This window comes from Pelodiscus sinensis, chromosome 3, assembly GCF_049634645.1.
Source record: "Pelodiscus sinensis isolate JC-2024 chromosome 3, ASM4963464v1, whole genome shotgun sequence".
Lineage (NCBI taxonomy): Eukaryota > Metazoa > Chordata > Testudines > Trionychidae > Pelodiscus > Pelodiscus sinensis.
In genome coordinates, this window is record NC_134713.1 from 146,278,606 (window position 1) to 146,303,703 (window position 25,098).

The window sequence follows — 25,098 nt, forward strand, 5'->3', positions numbered from 1 at the left end:
ATCGCCATCTTCTGGAAAGGCTCCTCTATGATGGGCAGAGGTCTCAACGCAGCTTTCTTCCTATCTTGGGCCTTCCCCACCCGTTAGCAGGAGTCGCAGGACCAGCAATACCGCTGCATGGCCACAAATATCCCCGGCCAGTAGAAGTTTTGGAGCAGCCTCAGCCGCGTGCGCCGGATCCCCTGGTGTCCCGAGAAGGGGATGTCATGGGCCAGGTAAAGCAGCTTGTGGCAATACCTTTGGGGGAGCACCAGCTACCGCTGGAACCCCCACTCCCCTACCATCCCGGGGGGAAGCCATTCCCAGTACAGAAATCCCCTCTCCCACCAAAACTTCTCCTGGCAATCTCCCCCTAGGGGCTGAGCTGTGCCCAGGTTGGCCCGGTCCCTCAGGGCCTGCAAGGAGGGATCCGCCCACACCTCTGCCTGGAATTCAGCGGCTGGGGCTGGGACAGGGGCATGTTTCCCCCCACTGCCTAGGTCCGGCTCCGTCTGCTGTGACAGGGCCCCGGGCCCCCTGTTGGGGAATCTCCTCGAGTTCTAGGCTGCCAGCCCCTCGCAGGCTCTGGCTACGGGTGGTGACTAGGGTCCTGTGGGGTCCGTCTGGCCACTCCTCGGTCACCCCCCATCAGCACCTCTATGCTGTGTGGGTGTGGGTGCACCCCCATTTCCTTGGGGCCCTCCCTGGACTCCCATTTCAGATGCACCCTGGCTACGGGTACCTTAAATGGGGTCCCGTCTATGGCCCTCAGAGTCAGCTGTGTGTTGGGTAGCATATGGTCTGGGGCCACTGTGTCGGGTTGGGCCAGCGTCACCTCCACCCCCGTGTCCCAGAAACCTGTCGCCTTCCTACCATCCACCTCCAGGGGTATGAGGCAGTCGCTCCACAGGGGCTGCCCTGCCCCCACCCAGTACACAGAGAAATCTGCCTCCTGAGGGTCAGATCTCCCAGGGGAGGTGCACTGAGCATCCTTCCCCGCACTCTGAGCTGAGGTTTGCCTGCCAGCCCCTGCCTCTGGTGCAGCCTGCCCTTCCTCCAGCCCCAGCCAGTTAACCTTGGAAAGTCCCAGGTCATGGGACCTGTTCTTGTGCCTGGTGCATTGAGCCCTCTTGTGGCCTCGTTGCCCACAGCGATGGCAAGTTAGGTTCTGCGGGCCCTTCTGGGTCAGCTCTGCCCGGGCCCTGGCTGGTTTTCTGGGGCACCGATGACTGGTCCTGGTCCCTGGGGCTCGCCTCGGAGGTGCCTCTCTCTGTCGCTCAGCCGAGAACCAGTCTCTGCCCAATTCCCTTTCTCTCCGGGACTCCCGTTCACATCCAGACCGGCTCTCTGTGAACTCGTCCGCCAGCCTCCCCGCTTCCTAGGGGTTCTCCAGACTTCGGTCTTTGAGCCACAGCCTCAGGCTGGGTGTGCATGCTTCATAGAACTGCTCCATCATGATCAGCTTGAGCAGTTCCTCTGCAGTCTGGGCTCCGATTCCAGATACCCACTTGCGGCAGTATTGCGCCAGGCGGGAGGCTATATCCACATAAGTCTCCTGTGGCCCCTTCTGCACCCCCTGGAACTTTTTCTTGTACATCTCAGGGGTCAGCCCGAACTTGTGCAGCAGGGCCTCCTGGACTCGATTGTAATCCCGTGGCTGTAGGCCCTCCAGCTGATTGAGCACTCCGGCAGCCTCCTGGTTCAGGGTGAGGATGAGCTCCTGTCAGCTGGGGGGACCTGTTGCAGTCCACAGGCCCTCTCAAAGGAGCTGAGGAACCCATCTATGATGCCCATGTCCTTCAGTTGGGCCACCACGAGCTTCTCCAAGTGTCTGGCAGCCCCGGGACCCCTTCCCATTCAGTGCAGCCAGGGCCCTACCGCTTCTCTGCTCTGCCATGGCCAACTGAAGCTGTCGCTGCCTCTCTCGGTCCTGGCGGTCCCTCTCTTGATGTTGGCGCTCCTTCTCTCGGTCCTCTACTTCCAATCCCTTCATCCGCAGCTGGATCTCCAGCCGCCACAGCTCTGCTGGGTTGGACCCTCCCCTGGGCGGAATATGGTTTGCAGGGTTCCCCTGGGAGGCTGTCCCGCCTCTCTGGTGGGATCCAGAGCTCCGCCCCCCTCGGAGCCTGACACGCTCCCAGGGGAGGTCTGGCTGTTCCCCACTGGGACAGGATCCCAGCCCTGTGACTGGTCATTCTCTTCCAGCCAGGCAATCAGCTGGGCCTTGGCTGGGTTCTGCACAGGCAAGCCCCTCTCTCTGCACAACTTCACCAGCTTTGCCTTCAGGAGTTGGGTGTAGGCCATCTCCTTGCTGGTCCCCTTGGTGCAGACTCACCAGTCTAGTGCTTCAGCACCCCACGATTCTCAGGAACTGCTTCGCTCTGTCTCCAGCACGCCTGGCTCTAAGCCCCTTCCTTCTACTGTGTCTTGACACTCGCTGCTGGAAGCTACATCCACAGGGCGCAGTGCATCCCACTACTGACACCACTGTGGCTGCGCATTGGGGTTCCCCTGTCACCTGCACCCCTATAGTGGCACAAACAGACTCTGCCAGCCAGTAGAATAGAGGGAATTTATTGCTTCTCCAGGATACAGCACAGCATAGATGTAATCTGGTTACAGGGGAGGCCTAGGATGCCTCAGCTCCCCTTGAGATAGGGGAGACTAGGCCATGGTGCTTAGGCTGCTTCCTTCATGATACCAGACAGAACTTAAAAAAAACATCCCTTCCAGCCCTGCCCCCCAGCCAGGGGCTGGCCTCCCCTCCTTCCTTTGTTTCTCTCCCTGGGAGGCAACTGGTCCGACAGGTTGGGAGCCCCTTGCATAATGACTCATCCCCTATCCTGCTAGGCTGTGCTACAAACAGCCGTCAGCGGAGGTCATCCACAGCCCACCACCCAGCATAGCAACCAGCAAGGTACCAACATTACATCATAGGGGCACTCCAGCCCAAGTGGGCTGGAGCACCCCTCCACTCCAGGCAAGCTGGGGTGGTACCGCCTGCGACAGGCAGAGGCTGCTTCAGCCTGGCTGGACCAGCCCCTGCATGCGCCCTTTCCTCCCCCCAGCTCGCCACAAACAGGGACTGGTCCAGACACCTGAGGTAGCTGCCCCCATCTGGTTAACCAGAACTGGTAAACATCACCTGATGCTTACCAGTTAACCTTTTACATGCCTAGTTTTTAAAAAACAAAAGTAGAGAGGCCTTATTCTCCTCTCATTTGAATCAGTTTTACTTCAGATTAAATGCATTACCCTCAATGGAGTCACCCCTAGTTACTTCAGGCCAACTGCATGGACTTCAGTGGAGTCACTCCTGATCTGCACTGCAGTAAATGCATGAAGAAACAGACCCCAGGCTTAATAGCCAGGGTAAATAATTCCATCTCTTCTTAAGCTGGATGCTCTATTACAAACTCAGATCTATTTAAGCCAATCTGAAATTATCCACATAATGTGACTGCCATGCTGTTGAGTCAGCTTGTTTCCCCCAGTCAGTGTCTGGACCAGCTGTTTGTCCCACACAGGCACAAACAGGGATCCTTGTAGCCTCCCACATAGTAGCTCTACCAAGTAAGCCTGTCTCAGCTGGAAGTTGCTTTTTACACTTCTTCTTTGCAGCAGAAAATGCCTTCATGTCTTACTCCTGTAATAATAACCTTTTACTCTCAACTCTTTGATCTCCCACAGTGTCCCATTCTGCTTCCATTTCAAATAAACAGTTGTGATAAATGACAAATACCATGGCAATCCTGCATGTAGTTTTCAAAAAACAAAGTTCTCATGATAATTAATAATAATACAAAATAATACTTAACGCTTCTGTAGCACCTTTCAACTGAGTATCTGAAAACACCAAATATTAACCCACTCTCATACTAACATTGCAAGGCAAATCTGTTTTACCTATGGAGAAAATGAGGCACAATATTTATTTGGCCAGTAGTCATAAGAGCAAGTGACTGTCATAGCCTGCATTCAAACACAGTTATGCCAACCCTCAGTCCTGTGCTCTAACGACTAGGAAATCTACCTGTGAGGGATATGCGGCAGCCCTGTGTCTACATAACTGTCTCCATTGTACCTGAGTATGACAGGCCCACAATAGGAGGGATGTATTTTGGTGCACATGTCCTCCAGCTGCAGCCGCTCTCCTGGTCTGATGTCATAGCTGTGCTTTGGGTAGTTAACCAGCCAGCCATAGTCCACACCTGTCTTTATTTTGCGATACTCATTCTCTCTCTCTCGTTGCTGTTTGTCTGCCTGCTTGATCTGCCAGCCTAGTTCCATCATTAGCGTTTCCACCACCATCTCTGAGGGATTCCTTCGGGAAATCTGGTTCTGGGGCTCATTCCATCTGAACCAGGAAGCCAGCGCCATGTTTCCCCAATCTTTCTACCTGTAAAGAAAAATACATTATTGTTATTGCTTTCTCTGCACACGCTGCACCTCTCCACTTTGGATTTTCCAGAACTCAGCACCCAGCAGCTCCTCACCCAGACCTGTAAGAGCTGCTGGGTGGTACTGAGCACTTTTGAAAATGTCACCAATAGGGGCCAGACTGTGCTTGGCCTATAAAGGTTTGCAGGAGAAGGAAAGTGCAAGGAGACATATGGCCCCCTCCACTATGCCCATTAGAAGGCCAGCCAGTCACACTCATGTCTACACTAGGGTGGTTTTTTTTTTTTTTTTTTTGCAGAAGAGGCAATACAAATGAAACATTCATTAGCATTTTCTCATGCTTCATTTGCATAATCTCTGCCAATGCTTTTTGCTCGAGGTTTTTGTGCAAAAACTATCAGTGTAGGTGGATCTGTTTTGTGCAAAAAAAACCCCTTTTGTGCAAGATCCTTATGCCTCATAAAGGAGGTATACAGATCTCGTGCATAAGGATTTTTTTGCACAAAATGGATCCATCTACACTGATAGTTTTTGCACAAAAACCTCGAGCAAAAAGCATCGGCAGAGATTATGCAAATGAAGCAAGAGAAAATGCTAATGAGTGCTTCATTCGCATTGCCTCTTCCACAAAAAAAAAAAAACCCTACTATAGACAGTATCTGATCTTAGAAGTGCACACACAGTACCTTCTCATCTCAGGGGTGATGCATGAAGGAGGGCACAAGTATGCATGTGCCCCCACCAAACACCTGGGCTTTCCCGGCTCTTTCCTGAGCTGGGGAGATCACATGGTCCCACTGTCCCATCTCACCCCTGCCTGCTCTATTCATTTAACATTGGAAAGATTATTGCACAAAAGGGAGCAGAGGCAGAACCAAAGCCTGAGCTTCCACTGCCAAACTCCTGCATATTTGAGAGCTGAGAAAGGGACTGTGCCCTACCGAACAATCCTTCCCTAACTCCCTATGGGATAGAATGGCTCCACACCACACCCAATCCACAGGTGGACCTTGAAAGTTCCTGCAGGTATCTTCCAGTAGAAATGGAGCTCTCAGGAAATGTTACAGAGTGATGCACAGCGTCACTGGTGACAATGGAAAAAGATGTCAATTGCAATGATAGCTGACATCTGGCCAACCGAGGACCTGAGGATAGGAAAGTGCTTTGCAAAAGTGGGTACATAATATGATCATTTCCATTTCCCAGATGGAGAAACTGGGGCACAGAAAGGCAAAATGTCCAAGGTCATAGAGTAAGTCGGTGGCAATGCTGGGACTCTCCTGTAGTCTCTCGCTCATGTTTTTAACACCATAATCATTATTATGAGTCCTTCCTACCAGTCATACCTTCCTGTTCTAGCAAAAGTCTCCACCTCAAGGGAAATTTGCACCAAAAGGAGGACAAGTTGAGTTAGCAATACCTTTCCTTAGAATTTCAGCTCACAGAGGTTGCTCCAATTTGCAGCCAGGGTCCCGAGTCCTGCAAGCAGATTAATACAGCATGCTGAACCAGCATATCCTGCACTCATTCTGGCCACACCCCCTTCTCAGCGCATTGTGGCCCTTAGTAGAGGTGCAGATTCAGCTACTTCCTGCTAATGAACACAGCACATTATTGTATCTGATGACATATCTTAGTGTCCTGTCCATGATGAATTCCTCCTAGTCAATGGCAATGCAGTATGAGCCAATGACTGGCGAACAGCTGGCACCCAGGACTCTTGTCAGAGTTTTCTTGGCTTGGATACTGAGTTGCAGCCTGGTCTTCGGCAACTCACTTAAACTTTGTGTGCATAGGAGTTTTGTGAGACCTGATAAAAATGGGGGGGGGGGAGTGTAATAGACTCCACTGCTTCTGTCAAATGAGCTCATAGAGGTACCAGAGGCTCCCTGCACCTCTCCACTCCCCACACAAAAGCTCTTCATGTGCTACCCTCCCATTCTCCTCTATTTTAGGGATCCCTTGTACTCTACCACCACCTCCTTTATGCCAAAGGTTCAGACATATTGGCATCAATGGGAGCTTGCTTGAGCAAGGACTACAGCATGATTTATCCAATTTTGTAGCACACATTCCATAGGCTTTCAATAGGGCTTGTAGACCCCAATGTTCTTTTGAAAAATTTCACACCCCAATAGGAGGGATGTAGAGCAGGGAGATCACTTGTAATTTACATTGCTTTTTTTCTAACAAAGGGAAAATCCAGTCCAAGCATCTCATGTACAGCTATAGCCAATGCTGGTTGTCTCTAGGTGATTCCTTATTGCATGAAGCTGTTTTTCTATAATCTTTCTCTCTACAGTGGGAAAATAGCCATAGGCACTTGATGGAAATGAAAGCCACCCAGACCCTTTGCAACATGTGGAAGGAACACTGTGCTCCATTAATTGCAGATGCTGTTTTCAATTTAAAGCTCACACTGGGACTAATCAGTAAGTAACATGAAATATCTTTTCTATCAGGAAGGACACAAAGGAATTGGACTTGCAGTCAGATTGTAGGATGTGGGCAACCAAGAGAGCTCAGTGTGGCTCCCTTCTGGGGAAAAGGATTAACAGACACCTCAGCCATCTGTGTTAAATAGAAATAGTTCTGCATCTGGTTACAAATCCTTGTATTGGACAATAAGTCATATTTGCTGGTATTCAGAGTAGTCCATTCATGTTTCAGAGACCTGGCTTTGACCATGGTCATTTTATAAATTGGTAAAATATTAATAAATTAAAAATATTAAACCATTTATAAAAATCTCCACTCCAGTACTGTCGAGTTTCAGGAATTTTGCTTACTCAACTCTTTATTTCCCTTTGAAATATCACCTCCTCCTCAGAGTTGACCATATTTGACTCATAGACTTCAAGGTCAGAAGGGACCATTATGATCATCTAGTCTGACCCCCTGCACAGTGCAGGCCACAGAATCTCACCCACCCCTCCTAAAATAATCCCCTCACCTATATCTCAGATATTGAAGCCTTCAAATACTTTGAAGACCCCAAGATGCAGAGAATCCTCCAGCTGTGGTCTGTACCCCATGCTACAGAGGAAGGCAAAAAACTTCCAGGGCCTCTGCCAATCTACCCTGGAGGAAAATTCCTTCCTGACCCCAAATATGGCAATCAGCTAAACCCTGAGCATGTGGGCAAGACTCACCAGCCAGACACCCAGAAAGTTCTCGATAGTAACTCCTATCATCCCTCCATTGACCTATTTCCCACCGATAATGAATGGTCAATTAGTTACCAAGATCATGTTATCTCGTCAAACCATCCCCTTCATAAACCCATCTAGTTTAATCTTGAAACCAGATAGATCTTTTGCCCCCACTACTTCCATTGGAAGGCAGTTCCAGAACTTCACTCCTCTAATGGTTAGAAATCTTCGTCTAATCTCAAGTCTAAACTTCCTACTAGCCATCTTATATCCATTTGTTCTTGTGTCCACATTGGTATTAAGCTTAAATAATTCCTCTCCCTCCCTGGTATTTATCCCTCTAATATATTTAAAGAGTGCAATCATGTCCCCCCTCAGCCTTCTTTTGGTTAAGGTAAACAAGCCAAGCTCCTTGAGTCTCCTTTCATAAGACAGGTTTTCCATTCCTCGGATCATCCTAGTGGCCCTCCTTTGTACCTGTTCCAGTTTGAATTCATCCTTAAACATGGGAGACCAGAACTGCACACAGTATTCCAAATGGGGTCTCACCAATGCCTTGTATAATGGCACTAACACCTCCTTATCCCTACTGGAAATACCTCGCCTAATACATCCCAAGCCCCTATTAGCCTTTTTCACGGCCATGTCACAATGGCGGCTCATAGTCATCCTGTAATCAACCAGGACTCCAAGGTCCTTCTCCTCCTCCGTTACTTCCAACTGATGTGTCCCCAGCTTATAACTAAAATTCTTGTTATTAATCCCTAAATGCATAACCTTACACTTCTCACTATTAAATTTCATCCTATTGCTATCACTCCAATTTACAAGATCATCCAGATCTTCCTGTATGATATCCTGATCCTTTTCTGAATTGGCAATAGCTCCCAACTTTGTGTCATCCGCAAATTTTATCAGGACACTTCCACTTTGGTGCCAAGGTCAGCGATAAAAAGATTAAATAAAATTGGCCCCAAAACTGATCCCTGAGGAACTCCGCTAGTAACCTTCCTCCAACCTGACAGTTCACCTTTCAATATTACCCGCTCTAGTCTCCCCTTTAACCAGTTGCTTATCCACCTCTCAACTTTCATATTAATCCCTATCTGTTCCAATTTAACCAATAATTCCCCAGGTGATACTGTATCAAATGCCTTACTAAAGTCGAGGTAGATTAGATCCACTGCGTTTCCTTTATCTAAAAAATCTGTTACTTTCTCAAAAAAGGAGATCAGGTTGGTTTGGCACGATCTACCTTTTGTAAAACCATGTTGTAATTTGTCCCAATTGCCATTAGCCTCAATGTCTCTAACTACCTTCTCCTTCAAAATTTTTTCCAAGATCTTGCATACTACAGATGTCAAACTAACAGGCCTATAGTTACCTGGGCCGCTTTTTTTCCCTTTCTTAAAAATAGGAACTATATTAGCAATTCTCCAGTCAAATGATACAACCCCTGAGTTTAGAGATTTATTAAAAATTTTTGCTAATGGACTTGCAATTTCATGTGCCAGTTCCTTTAATATTCTTGGATGAAGATTATCTGGGCCCCCCGATTTACTCCCATTTGACACGAGATAGTATACAGGCAGTCCCCGGGTTACGTACAAGATAGGGACTATAGGTTTGTTCTTAAGTTGAATTTGTATGTAAGTCGGAACTGGCTCCAGATTGAGCTGCTGCCACTGAAACTGACCAGGGGCTGACTACAGGAAGCCGGAGGCAGAGTTGCTCTGCCCCCAGCTTCCTGGAATCAGCCTGATCAGTTTCAACAGCTGCTGAATCTGGAGCCTGGGACAGAACAGCTGGGGCGCTGCTCGGTAGGTTCCCACAGGACCAACCCGGCAGCACCCCAGCTTCTCTACCCAAGGCGTCCCACAACAAAAGCCTGATCTGCTGGGGGGGGGGGGGCGCATTAGCTGCGCCCCCTCCCCCCCCAGCAGATCAGGGAGACCCGAGCAAAGTCTCCTGGGGCAGCAGGGGCTTCCTGTAGTCAGCCACTGGTCAGTTTCAGCAGCGGCTGACTTGGGGACGCCTGGGGCAGAGCAGCTGGGGTGCTGCCGGGTTGGTCCAGTAGCGCCCAGAGCGGTGCTACGGGACCAATGGGCAGCGCCCCAGCTGCTGTACCACAGGCATCCGGAGCAAAGCCGTGGAGCACGGGGGCAGCGGGACAGCCCAGACGCGCCGTGGCTGTCCTGCTGCCCTCGGGCTCCGCGGCTTTGCTCTGCTCGGCTTTGCTCTGCTGCCCTCGGGCTCCGCGGCTTTGCTCTGTAGACCAGGGGGACGGGGAGCAAAGCAGAGCAAAGCCGCGGAGCACGCGGGCAGCGGACAGCCCAGACGCATCTGGGCTGTCCGCTGCCCGCGTGTTCCGCCGCTTTGCTTCCTCTCCCTGGTCTGCTGGAGCCCAGGGAGAGGGCCCCGTTCGTAACTGCGGATCCGAAATAAGTCGGAGCCGCGTAACTCGGGGACTGCCTGTATACATTTCTCTGGCTTGTTTGCTGGATAATTATGACTGCAGGCTGCTCATATATGCTGACAGATCCTGATCCCCTTCAGGCTCCTGCAGATCAGTTAGGCTCAGCTACTGGGAGTCTCCGTCTGACAGACTTGCTAAGTTTTGTTAGAAGTGGTCTGCTCTGCAGTGAATCACAGGAGATACATCAGATGAAGAACATGCTTCCATGGCAGAAAGAGAAGTTCAACAAGCAAAGTATCTCCCTTTCTCATTAACCCACTGACTCTCCCAGCATATAATATCAACAAAAGGGGGCACGGGTCAGCGTTCACCTGGCTCTTCCTGTTAGTACTTGGCTCAATCCAGAGAAGCTAATGGTCCAATTAGAGGATTTCATTAGGTCAGGGGTGGCCAACCCATTACAGACAAAGATCCAAAACAGTGGTGGACAGAGTGCGAAGAGCCACATACTGGAGGGACAGAGGCACATACTGGAGGGAAAATAGGTGCCGGTACACCGTCCTCGGGCATACCATCACAAAAAAAGCACTGGGAAGGGGTGAGAGGTGCAAGCTCTGGGAGGGAATTTGGGTGCAGGAGAAAGTAGAGAAGAGGATGCTGGCTCAGGGAGGGGGCTCCAGGCTGGAGAGTGCTGGGGTCAGGTGGAGGGTTGGGGTGCCGAGCAAGCCGCAGGCTTGTGGCTGTGAGGGTGCAGGAGTTTGGGCTGGGATGCTTGAGGGGCTCAGGCAGGGAGGCTGGGAGTATGATGGGCTCAGGACACAGATTTGCAGTGTGTGGATGGTGCAGGAGTGTTGTGGCAGAAGCCTGGAGATGTGGGGGTGCAGGAGTTTGGGGATGTGAGAGGCTCAGGACAGGGGATTCCAGTGTATGATAGGCTCAGGTTTGGGATCTAGGGGGTAGTGTTATGATGCTGCAGCCAAATGGGGGCCTGGCCCCAATTGGGGGCTTGTTGGCCAGGCTTCATTTTTAGATAAAATATTATGTCAAACACAAAATGTTTATGAGGGGGGTGGGGAACCAGTTTTGAGTCAGGAGTCACTGACCCACAGAAAAGTCAGTTGGGGCCACACAAATGAGATGCAAAAAAACAACCGCTCCAAAACCCCCCAAGCCTCACTAATGTGGCCCCAAGGGTGCTGGAGCAGGGTGCTGGTGGGTGCTGGGGCAGGGTACTCGTGGGGGGTTCTGGCCAGGGGGAGGAGACAGAAAGCTAGGGCCAGTACCTGGGGATCCTAGGTCTCAGGAAGCGTGCTGGCTGCTCTTCCCCTCCCCTTCTCCAGAGCCAGGCACACACACCCCTAACCCAATCCCCCTTCCCAGAACCAGGCACCAGCCCCCCTCATACCAATCTCCCTCCCTCCCCCGCTCTAACCTAATTCTCAGGTCTTGGAGGCAGAGCTGCTGCCATTACAGCCATGCACATCTCCCTCCAGGCGCTGGGGTGTGCGTGCTGAGTGGCTGGCCTTGAGACATGCTGGCTGGGATGCCGTGTGCACCCCCTCCCCTCCCCACCCTAAACCCAATCCCCCTCCCTTTTCTTTCCCTCCCCTCCCTTTCCCCATACTAGAGCCAGGCACCCCACCCCTCCACCCCCAATTCTCAGGCCCTGGAGTAACCACAGCCGCATGTCTCCCTCCAGGCACTGGGGCACATTTGCTGGGCGGCCAGCGTGCTGAGTGACTGGCATGCCATGCACACCCCACCCCAACCCAATTCCCCTCCTCTCCCCAGAGCCAGACACCACCCTGCTCTAACCCAATCCCTCTACCCACTAATCTTATACCCAAGTCCCGGAGCCGCCGCTAACACTGCCACCGCCACACCCAGAGCCCTCGCCGCTGCCGCTGCCTGCGTTCAGCAGCTTGCTGCTAGCATGTGGAGGCTGGGACACTATATGTGACCCGGCCTGCATGTGCAGGATATAATGCAGTGTGCTGAGGGCCATAAGCGGAATGGCATGGGCCATGAGCAGGCAAGCGGCTCACAGCGGCCCAGCCGTGAGAGCAGCTGACCTGAGTGGTTCCAGGTTCCGTCCCAGTTCTCTCAGGAGTCGCAGGTTGGCCACCCCTGCATTAGGTGATAAATCCTGGTCACCTGCCCTCTGAGGCACGTTGCACATATGCTAAGAGGAAGACACCAAAAACAAAATGGAGGGAAGAGGCTGAGACTGGTAGACAAATATGGTTGAAAGGCTGGTCCTGGATCTTAGAGGCCTATCAGTACAGCCATGCTACCAGCAAAGTCTATTGGTCTGCTGGAGCCTTGGGGGAATGTAAAGGAGAGGGTGCGGGGAGGAAGAACTCTACTGGTAAGAGTTTGGATGACTGCCTCTGAAGCTAATTCAAAACCCAGAGGAAAGACTCCCACTGACTATTTGGCTACAGATCTGGTCCTATATGATCAACCTGTTAGCCCAGAAAAATGCAGCCCCGGCTTACTAATGGTATGGGAAGCCACGATGCTCCCTGCTGCCCACCTTGGCTCTCTAGTTCACCAGCTTCAAGAATGTTGGGAGAGGCGAGGAACTGAGGAATGGAGCTGGTCAGTCAGAAAGTAGACAACTGGGTGATGGCACACCTTTGGGCTTAGAGTATGCGAAAAAAAATGTTAAATAGTGGAGATACATTTTACAAATGTGACCAGCCTAGCATCAGAGATATAATTATTATCTGTGAGCAAATGTGTGGAGGGAGTTTGGAGGGATTATGGGTCGCAGGGAGGCAATAAAGTGAAACTGGGAGAGGGAAAGTTAATAACTACCTTATCCAAATACCCATCATTAATCCAGTCGTCCGCTGAACAGTGTTAAATCTGGAGACTATATTCAATCACTGACATCTGAAATGAGTGTTTTAATTCTGCTTTAAGTGAAAAGCTCAGCTAACTATGAAGTTGCTACTGACGCCTCTGTAATTTTAATTATATAACACACCATATCATTGCAATAAAAATATCTGCTTTCTTCCTGACATAGTTTTCAGTAGAATGAAGTACATCAGTAGTTCACCACCTTTTTCATATGTTGACCTTTTTCCATACCACAACCCCCAGGATCTCTGCCATCTTCCCATTTAGGCAGGATTTTGCTAAGTCCGTCTCATCTTTATACTTAGCAATATGGGAAGGGCTGAGTGATTGTGATATTCTGATATCTATTGCAACGTCATTGGAGGTAATGACCCCACTTTGAGAACTCCAATCTATGTAATAAACAATAAAAATGGAAGGAAAGTCGGGTACTCAAGAGGCAAGAGTGGACGTCAGGAAACCTGGGTTATATTCCTGCTTGTGCCACAGATTTCCTGTGTGTGACTTTGGACTACCTGCTTAACCTCTCTTTTTCCTCCTTGGTAAAATGGGCATAATCACATATCTATCCCACAAGGATGTTGTGAAGCTTAATTCATTAGTGCCATGAAGCACACTAACCTTCTTATGTACAAAGTTAATAGCAATACAAATGTAACAATTTATGCAACATCTTTCTGGTTTCTGACAAGTGGAATTAAAAGACAATTCTTGCACAGTTCAGTTAGTCTATTTTGTACCACAGTGGATAAAATACTCTTTGTTTTGCTTTGCAAGCTGGATTACCTAAGGCTATGTCTACACTGATGCATTCTCACGCAAAAACTCTTTTGCGGAAGACTCTGCAAAAACTCTTCCAGAAGAGAGCGTCTACACTGGCATGTGCTTTTGCGTAAGAGATGTGCTTTTGTGCAAGAGCATCCATGCCAGTGCAGATGCTCTCTTGCGCAAGAAAGCTCTGATGGCCATTTTAACCATAGGGCTTTCTTGTGCAAGAAATTCATGTTGCCTGTCTACACTGGCCTCTTCTGGAAGAGCTCTTGTGCAAGAGGGCTTATTCCTGAGCAGGAGCATCAGAGTTCTCATGCAAGAACCCTGATTTTATACATTAGAACGTCAGTTTACTTGAGCAAGAACACACGGCCAGTGTAGACAGGCAGCAAGTTTTTGTGCAAGAGTGGCCGCTTTTGCGCAAGATCGTGCCAGTGCAGACACAGCCTAAATGTTTTGGAGGACACAAGATACAGGATACAAAAAGAATTGTCACTGTAAATAACGGGTGTCAAAGGACATGGCCTTGTTTTAATTTCCAGGGAGGTTTGGATAACTGAGGTGCTTGTAAGTGTTTAACACTGTAATTAGGCTATGTCTACACTAAGGATATCACACAGTTGTAGTGCTGGAGCTGTGCCTCTGTAGGTCTGTACTGCATATGTTTCCTTCATTGGTGAAAGGGTGTTTTTTCCATCAAGAATTCTTCCTTTGACCTAGCAGTATCTATACTGGGATTAAGCAGTATCTATACTTGCATTAGAAACTGGTAATGCAACCTGGTAGCAGACCTATGTAACTTCGTTCTCACCCACAATTATTTCCAGTTTGAGAACAACTTATACCTCCAGATCAGCGGCACAGCCATAGGTACACGCATGGCCCCACAGTATGCTAAGATCTTTATGGCTGACCTAGAACAATGTTTCCTCAACTCCCGTCCCCTTTTGCCCCTTCTCTACTTACGCTACATCGATGACATCTTTATGATCTGGACGCATGGCCAAGAAACACTGGAGACATTCCACAGAGATTTCAACAACCTACACCCCACCATTAACCTCAGCCTGGACCATTCCACACGAGAGATCCATTTCCTGGACACCACAGTACAAATCAACAATGGAAAATTAGACACCACCCTCTACAGAAAACCCACTGACTCATACAGTTACCTACATGCTTCCAGCTCCCATCCAGCACACACCATACGATCCATCATCTATAGCCAAGCCCTTCGATACAACCGCATCTGCTCTAATCCCACAGACAGAGACCAGAAACTTCAGGATCAATACCAAGCATTTATAAACCTCAACTACCCACCCGGAGAAATAAAAAAGCAAATTGAAAGAGCCAAACGAAACCATCTACTACAAGACAGATCCAAGAAAACCAACAATAGAACACCACTTGTCATCACCTACAGCTCCCAACTTAAACCTGTCCAACACATTATCAATAGATTACAACCTATACTGGAACAGGACACTAAACTCCAAGAAGCTCTGGGAGACAGACCCATAGTCTCCTATAGACAACCACCTAACCTCAAGATGATTCTTACCAACAACCACAGGACATACCACACTAATACCAATCCTGGTACTTTCCCTTGCAACAAACCCCGCTGCCAGCTTTGTCCACATATTCACTCTGCTGACACCATTATTGGGCCTAACCAAGTGAGTTATAAGATCAAGAATACATATTCCTGCGCCTCCAGAAATATAATCTATGCTATCATGTGCCGAAAGTGTCCGTCTGCTATGTACATTGGACAAACGTCTCAGACACTTTGCCAAAGAATCAATGCCCACAAAACAGACATTAAACAGGATCACAAAGAAAAAAACAGTTGCTTGTCATTTCAACCAGAAAGGACACTGTCTCAATGACCTGCTAACCTGCATCCTACTTCAGAAGACATTCAAATCTGCACTTGAAAGGGAATCCTCTGAACTGGCATTCATGCTAAAATTCGACACTCTCCGCAGGGGATTTAACAAAGACTCCAGCTATCTTACCCATTACAAAGATAGCTTCCCCAATTATCACCTCTAATACTATTAACTCACAGACATCTACCCTTCCCCACCTCTAATATCATTAACTCACTGGCATTCACCTTCCTCCTCCCCCCCCCCGCATCCCCCTTCTGTTCTGAAATGTGATTTGTCCTTTTCATATGTGTTCATTTTTTTAAAATTGTATCCTTTGGTATATATGGCTGTGACTATTTTCTTCCACTATTTGATCTGAGGAAGTGGGTCTGGCCCACAAAAGCTCATCATCTAATAAACCATCTTGTTAGTCTTTAAAGTGCTACATAGTCCTGTATTTTGTTTCAGCTACACCAGACTAACACGGCTACATTTCTATCACTATACTTGCATTAGTATGCCATTCAAATGTGAGGATTTTTCACATATGATGTAGCTAGGACAAGTTCAGATCATGTCTAAGTGAAATGTATTTATTGTCAGTCTTTCTGGATACAGGCTTTGCAGGACTGTAAATAGTCTGACATGATTTCTATTGATAAGCTAATTAGAAGATTACAGTTTGGAATGCTATCTTCCTATCCTTTTCTTAAATGAGTAGTGTTTACTGACTTGAGTAGTCAGTAACATCAATGGAGCAAGTCAATATCAGGATTGGGCCCATACATTGTAACAGGTTGCTTTTGATAGAGATGTCACATGGCTGACAGTAGCATTCAAAGGCATGTGATGAGTACATTTTTAGCTCCAAGTAAAATATATAATTTTTCGGTTATATTATGGAGTAGATGTGCATATATTGAACAGAGGATCTGATCCAATGTATGTTGGCCCACTTAACAAGTAATTTAAGGGAGAACAAGAAAATGTTACACAATGTGCTGTGAGATGAAAAGCTAAACACAAAACAGGGAATATAAACACACCATAATTTCTTCCAAGGGAAAGAAATGTTTGGAGGAAAAAAAAGAGATTGAAATCCAGGATTTCCATGGTAGCATTCTCTGAAGTGTTTTCAGTTCCATGTTCAGGGCCAGGTAGGCAGGCAGAACTTCAGGATCTCAATATGTGGATGAGATGATGATTTAGGGAGGAGGGGCTTAGATTTATTAGGAACTAGGGAAATTTTGGGGAAAGTGAGAGCCTATACAGGAAGGACGAGCTCCACAGAAACCTAAATGGAACCAGATTGCTGGCATTAACATTAAAAAGGTTGTAGAATACTTTTTAAAGGGATGGGGGAAAGTTGACAAGGGTGGAGGAGCACATGGATCAGACAGAGACATATCTTAGTGGAGAGTCTATTAATAGAGATTCTCTATGTTCTAGTAAGGAGGAGAGGATGGAAGATTATAAAATATGGGTAACAGATGAGAAAAAGTCAAATAAAAAAGTGTGCCATTCAAACACATCAGGAAATGGCAAACAGCTAAAAAGTAACACATTTTTGAAGTGCTTATACACACACACTAGAAGTCTAAATAATAAAAAGTGTGAACTAGAGTGCCTCGTATTAAAGGAGAATATTGACATAATAGGTATCACAGAAACATGGTGAAATGTGGACAATCAATGGGACACAGTCATATCAGGGTACAAAAAATATCAGGAGGACAGAACAGGTTATGCTGGCAGGGGTGTGGCACTATACATGAAAGAAAATATAAAATCAAATGAAGTAAAAATCTTAAATGAACCAAAATGTTCCATATCACCTGACCATGATAGTGATAGTGACTATGAAATGCTAAGGGATATTAGAGAAGGCATAAAAAATAAAAATCTCAGTAATAGTGGGGGATTTCAGTTATCCCCCATATTGACTGGGCACATGTCACCTCAGGATGGGATACAGGGATAAAGTTTCTTGACACCCTAAATCAGGGGTGGGGAACCTTTTTTGGGTCTGGGCCATTGACCCACAGAAAAATCAGTCGAAGGCCACACACAAAAACCTCTCACTGATGTGGTGCCCAAATGAGAAGGAGAAAGACATTCCCCATATTCCCATCACACACCAGAGCCTAGGGGACCCCCACATAGTTGATTTTGTGTGCTCCAGTCCCGTGGCGGGGCACCAGGGGGCTGGAGTACCAGCACAGGCTCCCCAATACAGCGGGGAGGAGGGCCCTGAGCCTTGGGGGCTGGATCCAGGCAAGCTGGGGGCCACATCTAGCCCTTGGGGCTGAGTTCCCCACCCTTGCCTTAAATGAGTGTTTCTTGGAGCAGTTGATTCTGGAACCAACAAGAGGAGAGGCAATTCTTGATTCACTCCTAAGTGAAGTTCAGGATCTGGTCCAAGAGGAAAAATATAATTGGACTGCTTGGAAATCATGACCATAATGTAATAAAATTTAACATCTGTGTGGTGGGAAGAAACATCTCAGCAGCCCAACACTGTGGCATTTAATTCCAGAAAGGGGAACTACAAAAAATGAGGTTAGTTAAACAGAAATTAAAAGGTACAGAGCCAAAAGTAAAAGCCCTGCAAGCTGCATGGAAACTTTTCAAAGACACCATAATAGAAGCCCAACTTAAATGTATACCCCAAATTAAAAAACACAGTAAGAGAACCAAAAAAAATGCCACCATGGCTTCAGCAAGTACAAGAAGCAGCAAGAGATAAAAAGGCATAGTTTAAAAAATGGAAGTTAAATCCTGGTCAGGAAAATAGAAAGAATAAATTCTGACAAATTAAGTGTAAAAATGTAATACGAAAAGCTGAAAAGGAGTCTGAAGAACAGCTAGCCAAAATCTCAAAAAGTAATAAGATGTTTTTAAAGTACCCCAGAAGCAGGAAGCCTGCTAAACAACCTGTGGGGCCACTGGACTAAAGGAACACTCACAGACAATAAGGTCATTGCGGAGAAACTAAATGAATTCTTTGTTTTGGTCTTCATGACTGAGAATGTCAGGGAGATTCCCAAACACACGTCATTCTTTTTAGGTGACAAATCTGAGGAATTGTTCCAGATTGAGGTACCATTAGAGGAGTTTTTGGAACAAATTGATAAACTTAACAGTAACAAGTCACCGGGACTAGATGGCATTCACCCAAGAGTTCTGAAAGAACTCAAATGTGAAATTGCGAAACTATTAACTGTGGTTTGTAACCTATCCTTTAAATCAGCTTCCATACCTAATGACTGGAAGATAGCTAATGCGATGCCAATATTTAAAAGGGGCTCTAGAAGTGATCCCGGCAATTATAGACCGGTAAGTCTAATGTCCGTACTATGCAAATTAGTTGAAATGATAGTAAAGAATAGAATTGTCAGACCCAAACATGAACATAATTTGTTGGGGAAAAGGCAACATTAATTCTGTAAAGGGAAATCACGCCTTACTAATCTACTAGAGTTCTTTGAGGGGATCAACAAGCATGCGGACAAGAGGCATCCAGTGGACATATTGTACTTAGATTTCCAGGAAGCATTTGACAAGGTTCATCACTAAAGGCGCATAAGTAAAGTAAGTTGTCATGGAATAAGAGGGCAAATCCTCTCATGGATTGATAACTGGTTAAAAAATGGGAAACAAAGAGTAGGAATAAATAGACAATTTTCAGAATGGAGAGAGGTGTCACCTAAGAGTCCATACTGGGACCAATCCTATTCTACATATTTATAAATTATGTGGAGAAAGGGGTAAACAGTGAGGCAGCCAAATTTGAAGACAAAATTAACCTGTCAAGTTAGTTAAGAGTAAAACAGACTGTGAAGAGCTGCAAAAAGACCACTCAAAACTAGCTAATTAGGTAACAAAATGGCAAAATAATTTAATGTTGATAAATACAAAGTAATGCACATTGGAAAAAATAAGCCCAACTATGCATACAAAATTATGGGGGCTAATTTAGTTATACCCACTCAAGAGAGAGATCTTGGAGTCATTGTGGGATAGTTCTCTGAAAACATCCAGTCAATGTGCAGTGGCATTAAAAAAGTAATCAGGATCATTAAAAAGGGGATAGAGAATGAGACAGAGAATATCCTATTGCTTCTGTATAAATCCATGGTATGCCCACATCTTGAATACTGCAAATAGATTTGGTTACCTCATCTCAAAAAAGATATCTTGGCATTGGAAAAGATTCAGAAAAGGGCAATTAAAATGATTAGGGGTTTGAAACAGGTGCCATATGAAGAGGGATTAAAAAGACTGGGTCTTTTCAGCTTAGAAAAGGGGAGACTAAAGGGGGATATGACAGAGGTCTATAAAATCATTACAGGTATGGAGAAAGTGAATAAGGAAAAATTGTTTACTTGTTCCCATTACATAAGAAGTAGGGGTCATCAGATTAAATTAATAGGTTGCAGGTTTAAAACAAAAGGAAGTTTCTCTTCACTCAGCTCACAGTCAAGCTGTGGAATTCCTTGCCAGAGGATGCAGTGAGGACTAGGACTTTAACAGGGATCAAGAAAGAACTAGTTCAATTCATGGAGGTTAGGGCCATCAATGGCTATTAGCCAGGATGGGTGGGAATGGTTTGTCAGAGGCTAGAAATGGATGACAGGGGAGGGAATCACTTGATGATTACCTGTTCTGTCCACTCCCTCTAGGGCATCTGGCATTGACCACTGTCGGCAGACAGGATGCTGGGCTAGATAGATCTTTGGTCTGACCAGGTATGGCAATTCTTATGTTCTTGTATTAAGCATACTGCAACTGTACATCTTCTACATTTAATAGCAATCACAATATTATATAAGGAACCTTTCTTTAAAACTGAAAGCAAATGATCTTTCCAATTTGTATAGGTTTTAAATGTTTTATTCCTAGAGAGTAGTAGTTATAGTAGTTATATTCCCCATGAGGAATAACTCCTTTTAGCGCTACAGCTCTTGTGCAAAAAGGCAGGTGTGGACACTCTAGGGGGTTTGCGCAAGAAACCCCTACTGGAAAAAACACAAGTGCTCTGATGGCCATTCTGTGAATGGCCATCAGAGCTTTTTTGCACAAGAGTGTCCATGCAGTGTGGATGCTCTCTTGTGCAAAAGCACATCACTTTTGCGATGCACTTTGAGGTCTGGATGCACTTTTGCGCAAGAACTCTTCCGCAAAAGGCTTCTTGCACAAAAACCCTGCAGTGTAGACAAAGCCTGGGAGCCCTGATCTATCAAGGGTAAATCAGGTTCATTTGCCAAGACTCAGAACCATTTTCATGCCAATTTCCCTAACAGGCTTCAAGCATTAAACATCTTCTAAGCAAAAAAATAATACAAAAAGAATTAGTAAACTATGAAGGTCAGAATTAAGACACACACTGTTTTCTTAATTCAGCCTACTGGGCCAATGGTTGGGTAATAATGATGTTTGCTGTTTAAGGACTGCCAAATTTTACTCCAGAAGTGGCTGCATGTCTCTGATGGAGAAGGTAATCCTTAGATTCACGCATCTGAAGTCCAGAAAAGGTCATGTAGTCTGTCTTCTTGCATAACACAGACTATCATATTGCACCCAGTTATGTCTGCAATGGACAGAATTATTCTTCCCTACTAGGTAAATAAGTGGTAGGAAGTACTCCTACCAGAACACATAGCATGATCAACATGTCTTTCCTATAATTTTGTGTCTTATCTAACTGCAAAATTATGTTCAAATGATGTTAAGGTTCTGGCATAAATCCACAATACAAAAGGATTTCAGAACTAAAACTAATATACATCCCTGACTCACCTTTGATAATCCTGTTATTGTATCAGTATTCCTTCACCACAAAAGGGTGAGTCAAGGATGTAACTTCAGCTCAGGAATCCTTTGCATTATGGTTTACACCACATGCTTATTTAAATATAATACGTTGTGCTTTGACCTATCTTCATGTTAAATGGAAAGAGGTATTTATTGCTCATGTGCTGTGGCCTAAAACTCCAAATTCTTACCACACCAATGAACCTGTTAAAGTTAACCATTTCCTGCATTCTTCCTATACTAGCCAATTAGCAGGATTTTCAGGTCTCTCCTCCATGTCCGTCTTCTCTCCTGAGCCTCCGGTCTCTCGCTCCATGTCTCTTTCTCTCTCTCGCTCCTCCTCCTACTGCCTCCCCCCCTCTCTCTCACCTCTCTTCCGCCTTCTGCCTCTCTCTCTGTCTCTCCTCCCCCTCCTGCCTCTCACTCTCTCTCCGCTCTCCTCTGTCTCCGTTGGGGATGCATGCTCATCCAGGGCCCGCCCTCTGGGTATGTACATCACCACCATAGGCGTGCCCAGCACATTTCATTAGGGTGTGCACTCAAAGAATTTTTTTTAATTGTACTCTTTGACCCCCATTAGCCATGCCTCTGGAGGTAACACTTTCGGGACAATATGGACACATGACCAGAAATAAAAGGTGTCATGTGACCCCTCCCAAAGACTTTTCCCACCATCCTCTTACCAATAGGGATTAGTTTGGCCCTCACCAAACCCCCCACATGCAACTATCCTGCAATTGCATTAACCCAATGCGTGTGACATTAACTTGGGGGGTGGAGAGGCTGGGGAAGTGTTCCCTCTACGAGTTTCCTCCCATGAGCACAATAAATTTTGTGTTGTGCTCCAGTACTGAGTTTGTGGCTTGTTTGGATGTGTCACTGTGGCACCCAAGTTATTAATAAATATCTTATGAACCTCTGCCTTTCCCCTCTGCTGCTCTGTTTCCTCCGCTTGCTCCATCAGCTTCCTTGATGCCTGCTGCCCCCAACTCCTCACCCTCCTCTGATGTCCTGACTCCTGCCCTTCTCACTGCCCTCAGCCTTCCTGAGACCTGCCCCCCTCCACCAGCCCTTCTCTGCCCCCTGTGCCCACTCCTCCAGTAGCCCCACTCTGATCATGTGAGCTACCCTTCCTCATCCCCTATCCTAACACCTCCCTCTACACACCTACCCTGCCTCTCTTTTCTGGTGCTGGTCCCTCCTCTGCAGGTGTCTGCCCTTCTGCTTCACCCCCAGAATCACCTGGCACTTGCACCTTCTCTTACCCCTGCACCCTCTTGGTGCCTCCCCCTTCCCTCACTGCCCCTGCCCCCTTTGCCTTCTTTTTCCCAGATGCCCACCCCCTCACCACCCTCTGCCCCTGTTCCCCTCATGCCCCTCTGTGCCCTCACACGTGCCTTGCTCCATCCCCACCTTCCTCATGCCCACCCCGCCTTTCAAGCCTTCTCCCAGCACCTCCCCTTCTCTCCTCTGGCCCCCAAAGCCCTTCCTCTCTCCTCTCCTAGCATCATCCTCCCCCCCCCCCGATACCGCCCCTCCTGCCCTTTTCCTCATTGTCTGCACTTGGCCCTCTGGCATTTGTCTCTCTCCTCCACTTTTTCCCTTGGTGCCTTTCCCTTTCTTCTCCTGACCTGCCCCCCTCTCCTCAACACAAGCCCCTTCCTCTCTGACCCTTACCCCCTATTTTTCCCTCCTCTTCCAGCAGCCGCCAACTGGTCTGTAACAGAGTTCTAGGATGGCCTTGACTGTCACCCTTCTGGTGCTCCCCCTACGCTGTCTTTCTTAGGTTTCTCAGCCGCCTTTTGGGTCACAAACCCCCATTCTGCAGTCTCTGGTTCCAAAAGTTCCAGCAGTCCCCATCACTTGGTGCCTGCACCGGGTCTGACTCGTAGGGTTGCCAGGTAGACCCTCCCCAAAAAAACCAGACACACTTTGATCTTGGGTTGGGGGGGAGGAAGAGGGACTGGCCGGGGGGAAGGGAGGGGCCAGGAAGAAGAGGGGATAGGAAGTTGCTCTGGGGGGCGGAGCTGGGGCCAGCTGTGCTGCCTCCAACCCTGGCCCCCTGCTCCCTCCCAGGGGCCAGCTGCGCTGCCCCCGACCCCTGCCCCCCTTCCCTGGGGCCAGCCATGCTGTCCCCAACCCCTGCCCCCCCAGGGCCAGCCGCGCTGCCTCCAACTCCTGCCCCTCCCTCCCCAACCCCAGCCCTCCCCGAGACCAGCCGCGCTGCCCCAACCCCAGCCCCCTCTCCATCCCTCCCCAAGTCCAGCCGCTCTGCCCCCAACCCCCTCCCGTCCCTGAGGCCAGCCACGCTGCCCCCTCCCCCCTCATCTCCCCTCCTCGAGACCAGCCATGCTGCCTCCACCCCCCTCCCCTCCCTGAGGCCAGCTGCGCTGCCCCCAACCCCGACCCTGGCCCTCTCCCCTCCCCGAGGCCAGCCGTGCTGCACCTGATCCCCTGCCCAGGGCACCCCCCCCACCTTCCTGCCCAGGGTTTAAACTCACCTCGCTTAATGGGGTGGCCGGGTGACGTTGTTGTGTCCCTGCCACCTCTTTCCGTGGGGTCCTAAGACCCGCCAGTTTTGGCCGTGCATATGCAGGAAACCCGGCACGGTGTCTGTTCCCCAGAGCATTGAAGTGGCACTCCTTCACTCACGCCCCCTTTGAAACATTAGGGTGCGCCTGGGCACACCCAGCACACCTCATGCGCACGCCTATGGTCACCACCCCACCCCCTTTCGTCTCCTGCCGTGGTGCTCAGCTGACTTTTGCACCACTCAGCCGGGCTACCACGCAGGGGCAAACAGCCTCTCTCTCTCTTCTCCTCCTTCTGCCTCGCCTGCTCTCTCTTTCAGCTCTTCTCCCCCTCTCGCCTCTCACTCTGTTTCTCTTCTCCTCCTGCTGCATCTCTCTCACTCTCTCTCACTGTCCTCCACCTCCTCCGTTCTCCTCTCTGTCTCCTCTGTGTCTGCTCCGCTTTCCTCCTTTTGAATCCGGCGCCCTTTCCTGACATCAGAGACGCATGCTTGTCCAGGCTCCGCCCCCTGGCTGGGGAGCAAGCAGTGGAAGTGGCTGTTTGGGCTCCCCTGCGGTGGCCCAGCTGAGCAGCACAGAAGTCAGCAGAGCACCACAGTGGGAGGCAACAGCGCCGCCCAGAGGGAACAGCCAGCATTTCAGCGTTACAGAGTCACAGGCATTGGGCTACTATATATATATGATTCCCAGCACATAGTAGACTATATGCTCTGAATATGCAGATGGGATGGTGTGCTCTCTATTGCTGATCCATCAGCTAGAAAATTTTGAAGGGATATTTTATTCACAACAGATACCATAACAGCACATAGAATGAATGCATATTCACATGAGCATGTGTATCTGTGAATGGTACAGTGCTACCATAAAGAAACTAATACAATTCCTACTGAAAATATTTACCATGGGCTAAATCCTGAAGATTTTACTCTTTTCCACTCAGGCAAAAACTCCTATTAACCTTAATGGGAATTTTGCCTATGTAAGTATTCCAGCATACTGGCTAAGTCTCAAACTTAACACAGTAGCCATTAAAAATATATATTGATACAAAATTACTGCTTATGACAACAATGCTAGTTTTCCAGTAGTGAAAACTGGACTCCCCTCTTCACAGAACAAATACAGCATAGACAAAAAGCATGCAAGCTTCCCTTACTTTAGAAAGCCCTTTACTCCTGGGCTACAACTAGACTGGCCACAAATTCCGGAAAAGGGATGCAAATCAGGTAAGTCAGCATAGGGAAATCCGTGGGGGATATTTAAACCCTTCTCCGGAAGAG

General features: G+C 47.9%; 1 protein-coding gene and 1 long non-coding RNA gene across 6 annotated transcripts in view; one reads left to right on the top strand and one right to left on the bottom strand.

The window, feature by feature from the left end:
- The window catches only part of LOC102458787 (uncharacterized), a 32,856-nt gene extending 17,686 nt beyond the window's left edge, over positions 1 to 15,170 (top strand). For 2 of the 3 annotated variants that reach the window (XR_012902902.1, XR_012902903.1), the window contains exon 3: positions 6,683 to 7,132. This is a non-coding gene — a long non-coding RNA (uncharacterized LOC102458787). Of the gene's footprint in view, positions 1 to 6,682; positions 7,133 to 14,414 lie in introns of those variants that run through there. The other variant, XR_012902904.1, reaches the window with a different exon arrangement.
- RD3 (RD3 regulator of GUCY2D) overlaps positions 1 to 25,098 on the bottom strand; it is a 57,097-nt gene that overhangs the window by 12,100 nt on the left and 19,899 nt on the right. For 2 of the 3 annotated variants that reach the window (XM_075925136.1, XM_075925135.1), the window contains exons 2-3: positions 5,801 to 5,859; positions 4,064 to 4,378 (exon numbers count right to left, since the gene is read on the bottom strand). In XM_075925136.1, coding sequence (XP_075781251.1) covers positions 4,064 to 4,359 — 296 coding nt within the window. In that variant the 5' untranslated portion in view covers positions 4,360 to 4,378; positions 5,801 to 5,859. Of the gene's footprint in view, positions 1 to 4,063; positions 4,379 to 5,800; positions 5,860 to 25,098 lie in introns of those variants that run through there. The other variant, XM_075925137.1, reaches the window with a different exon arrangement.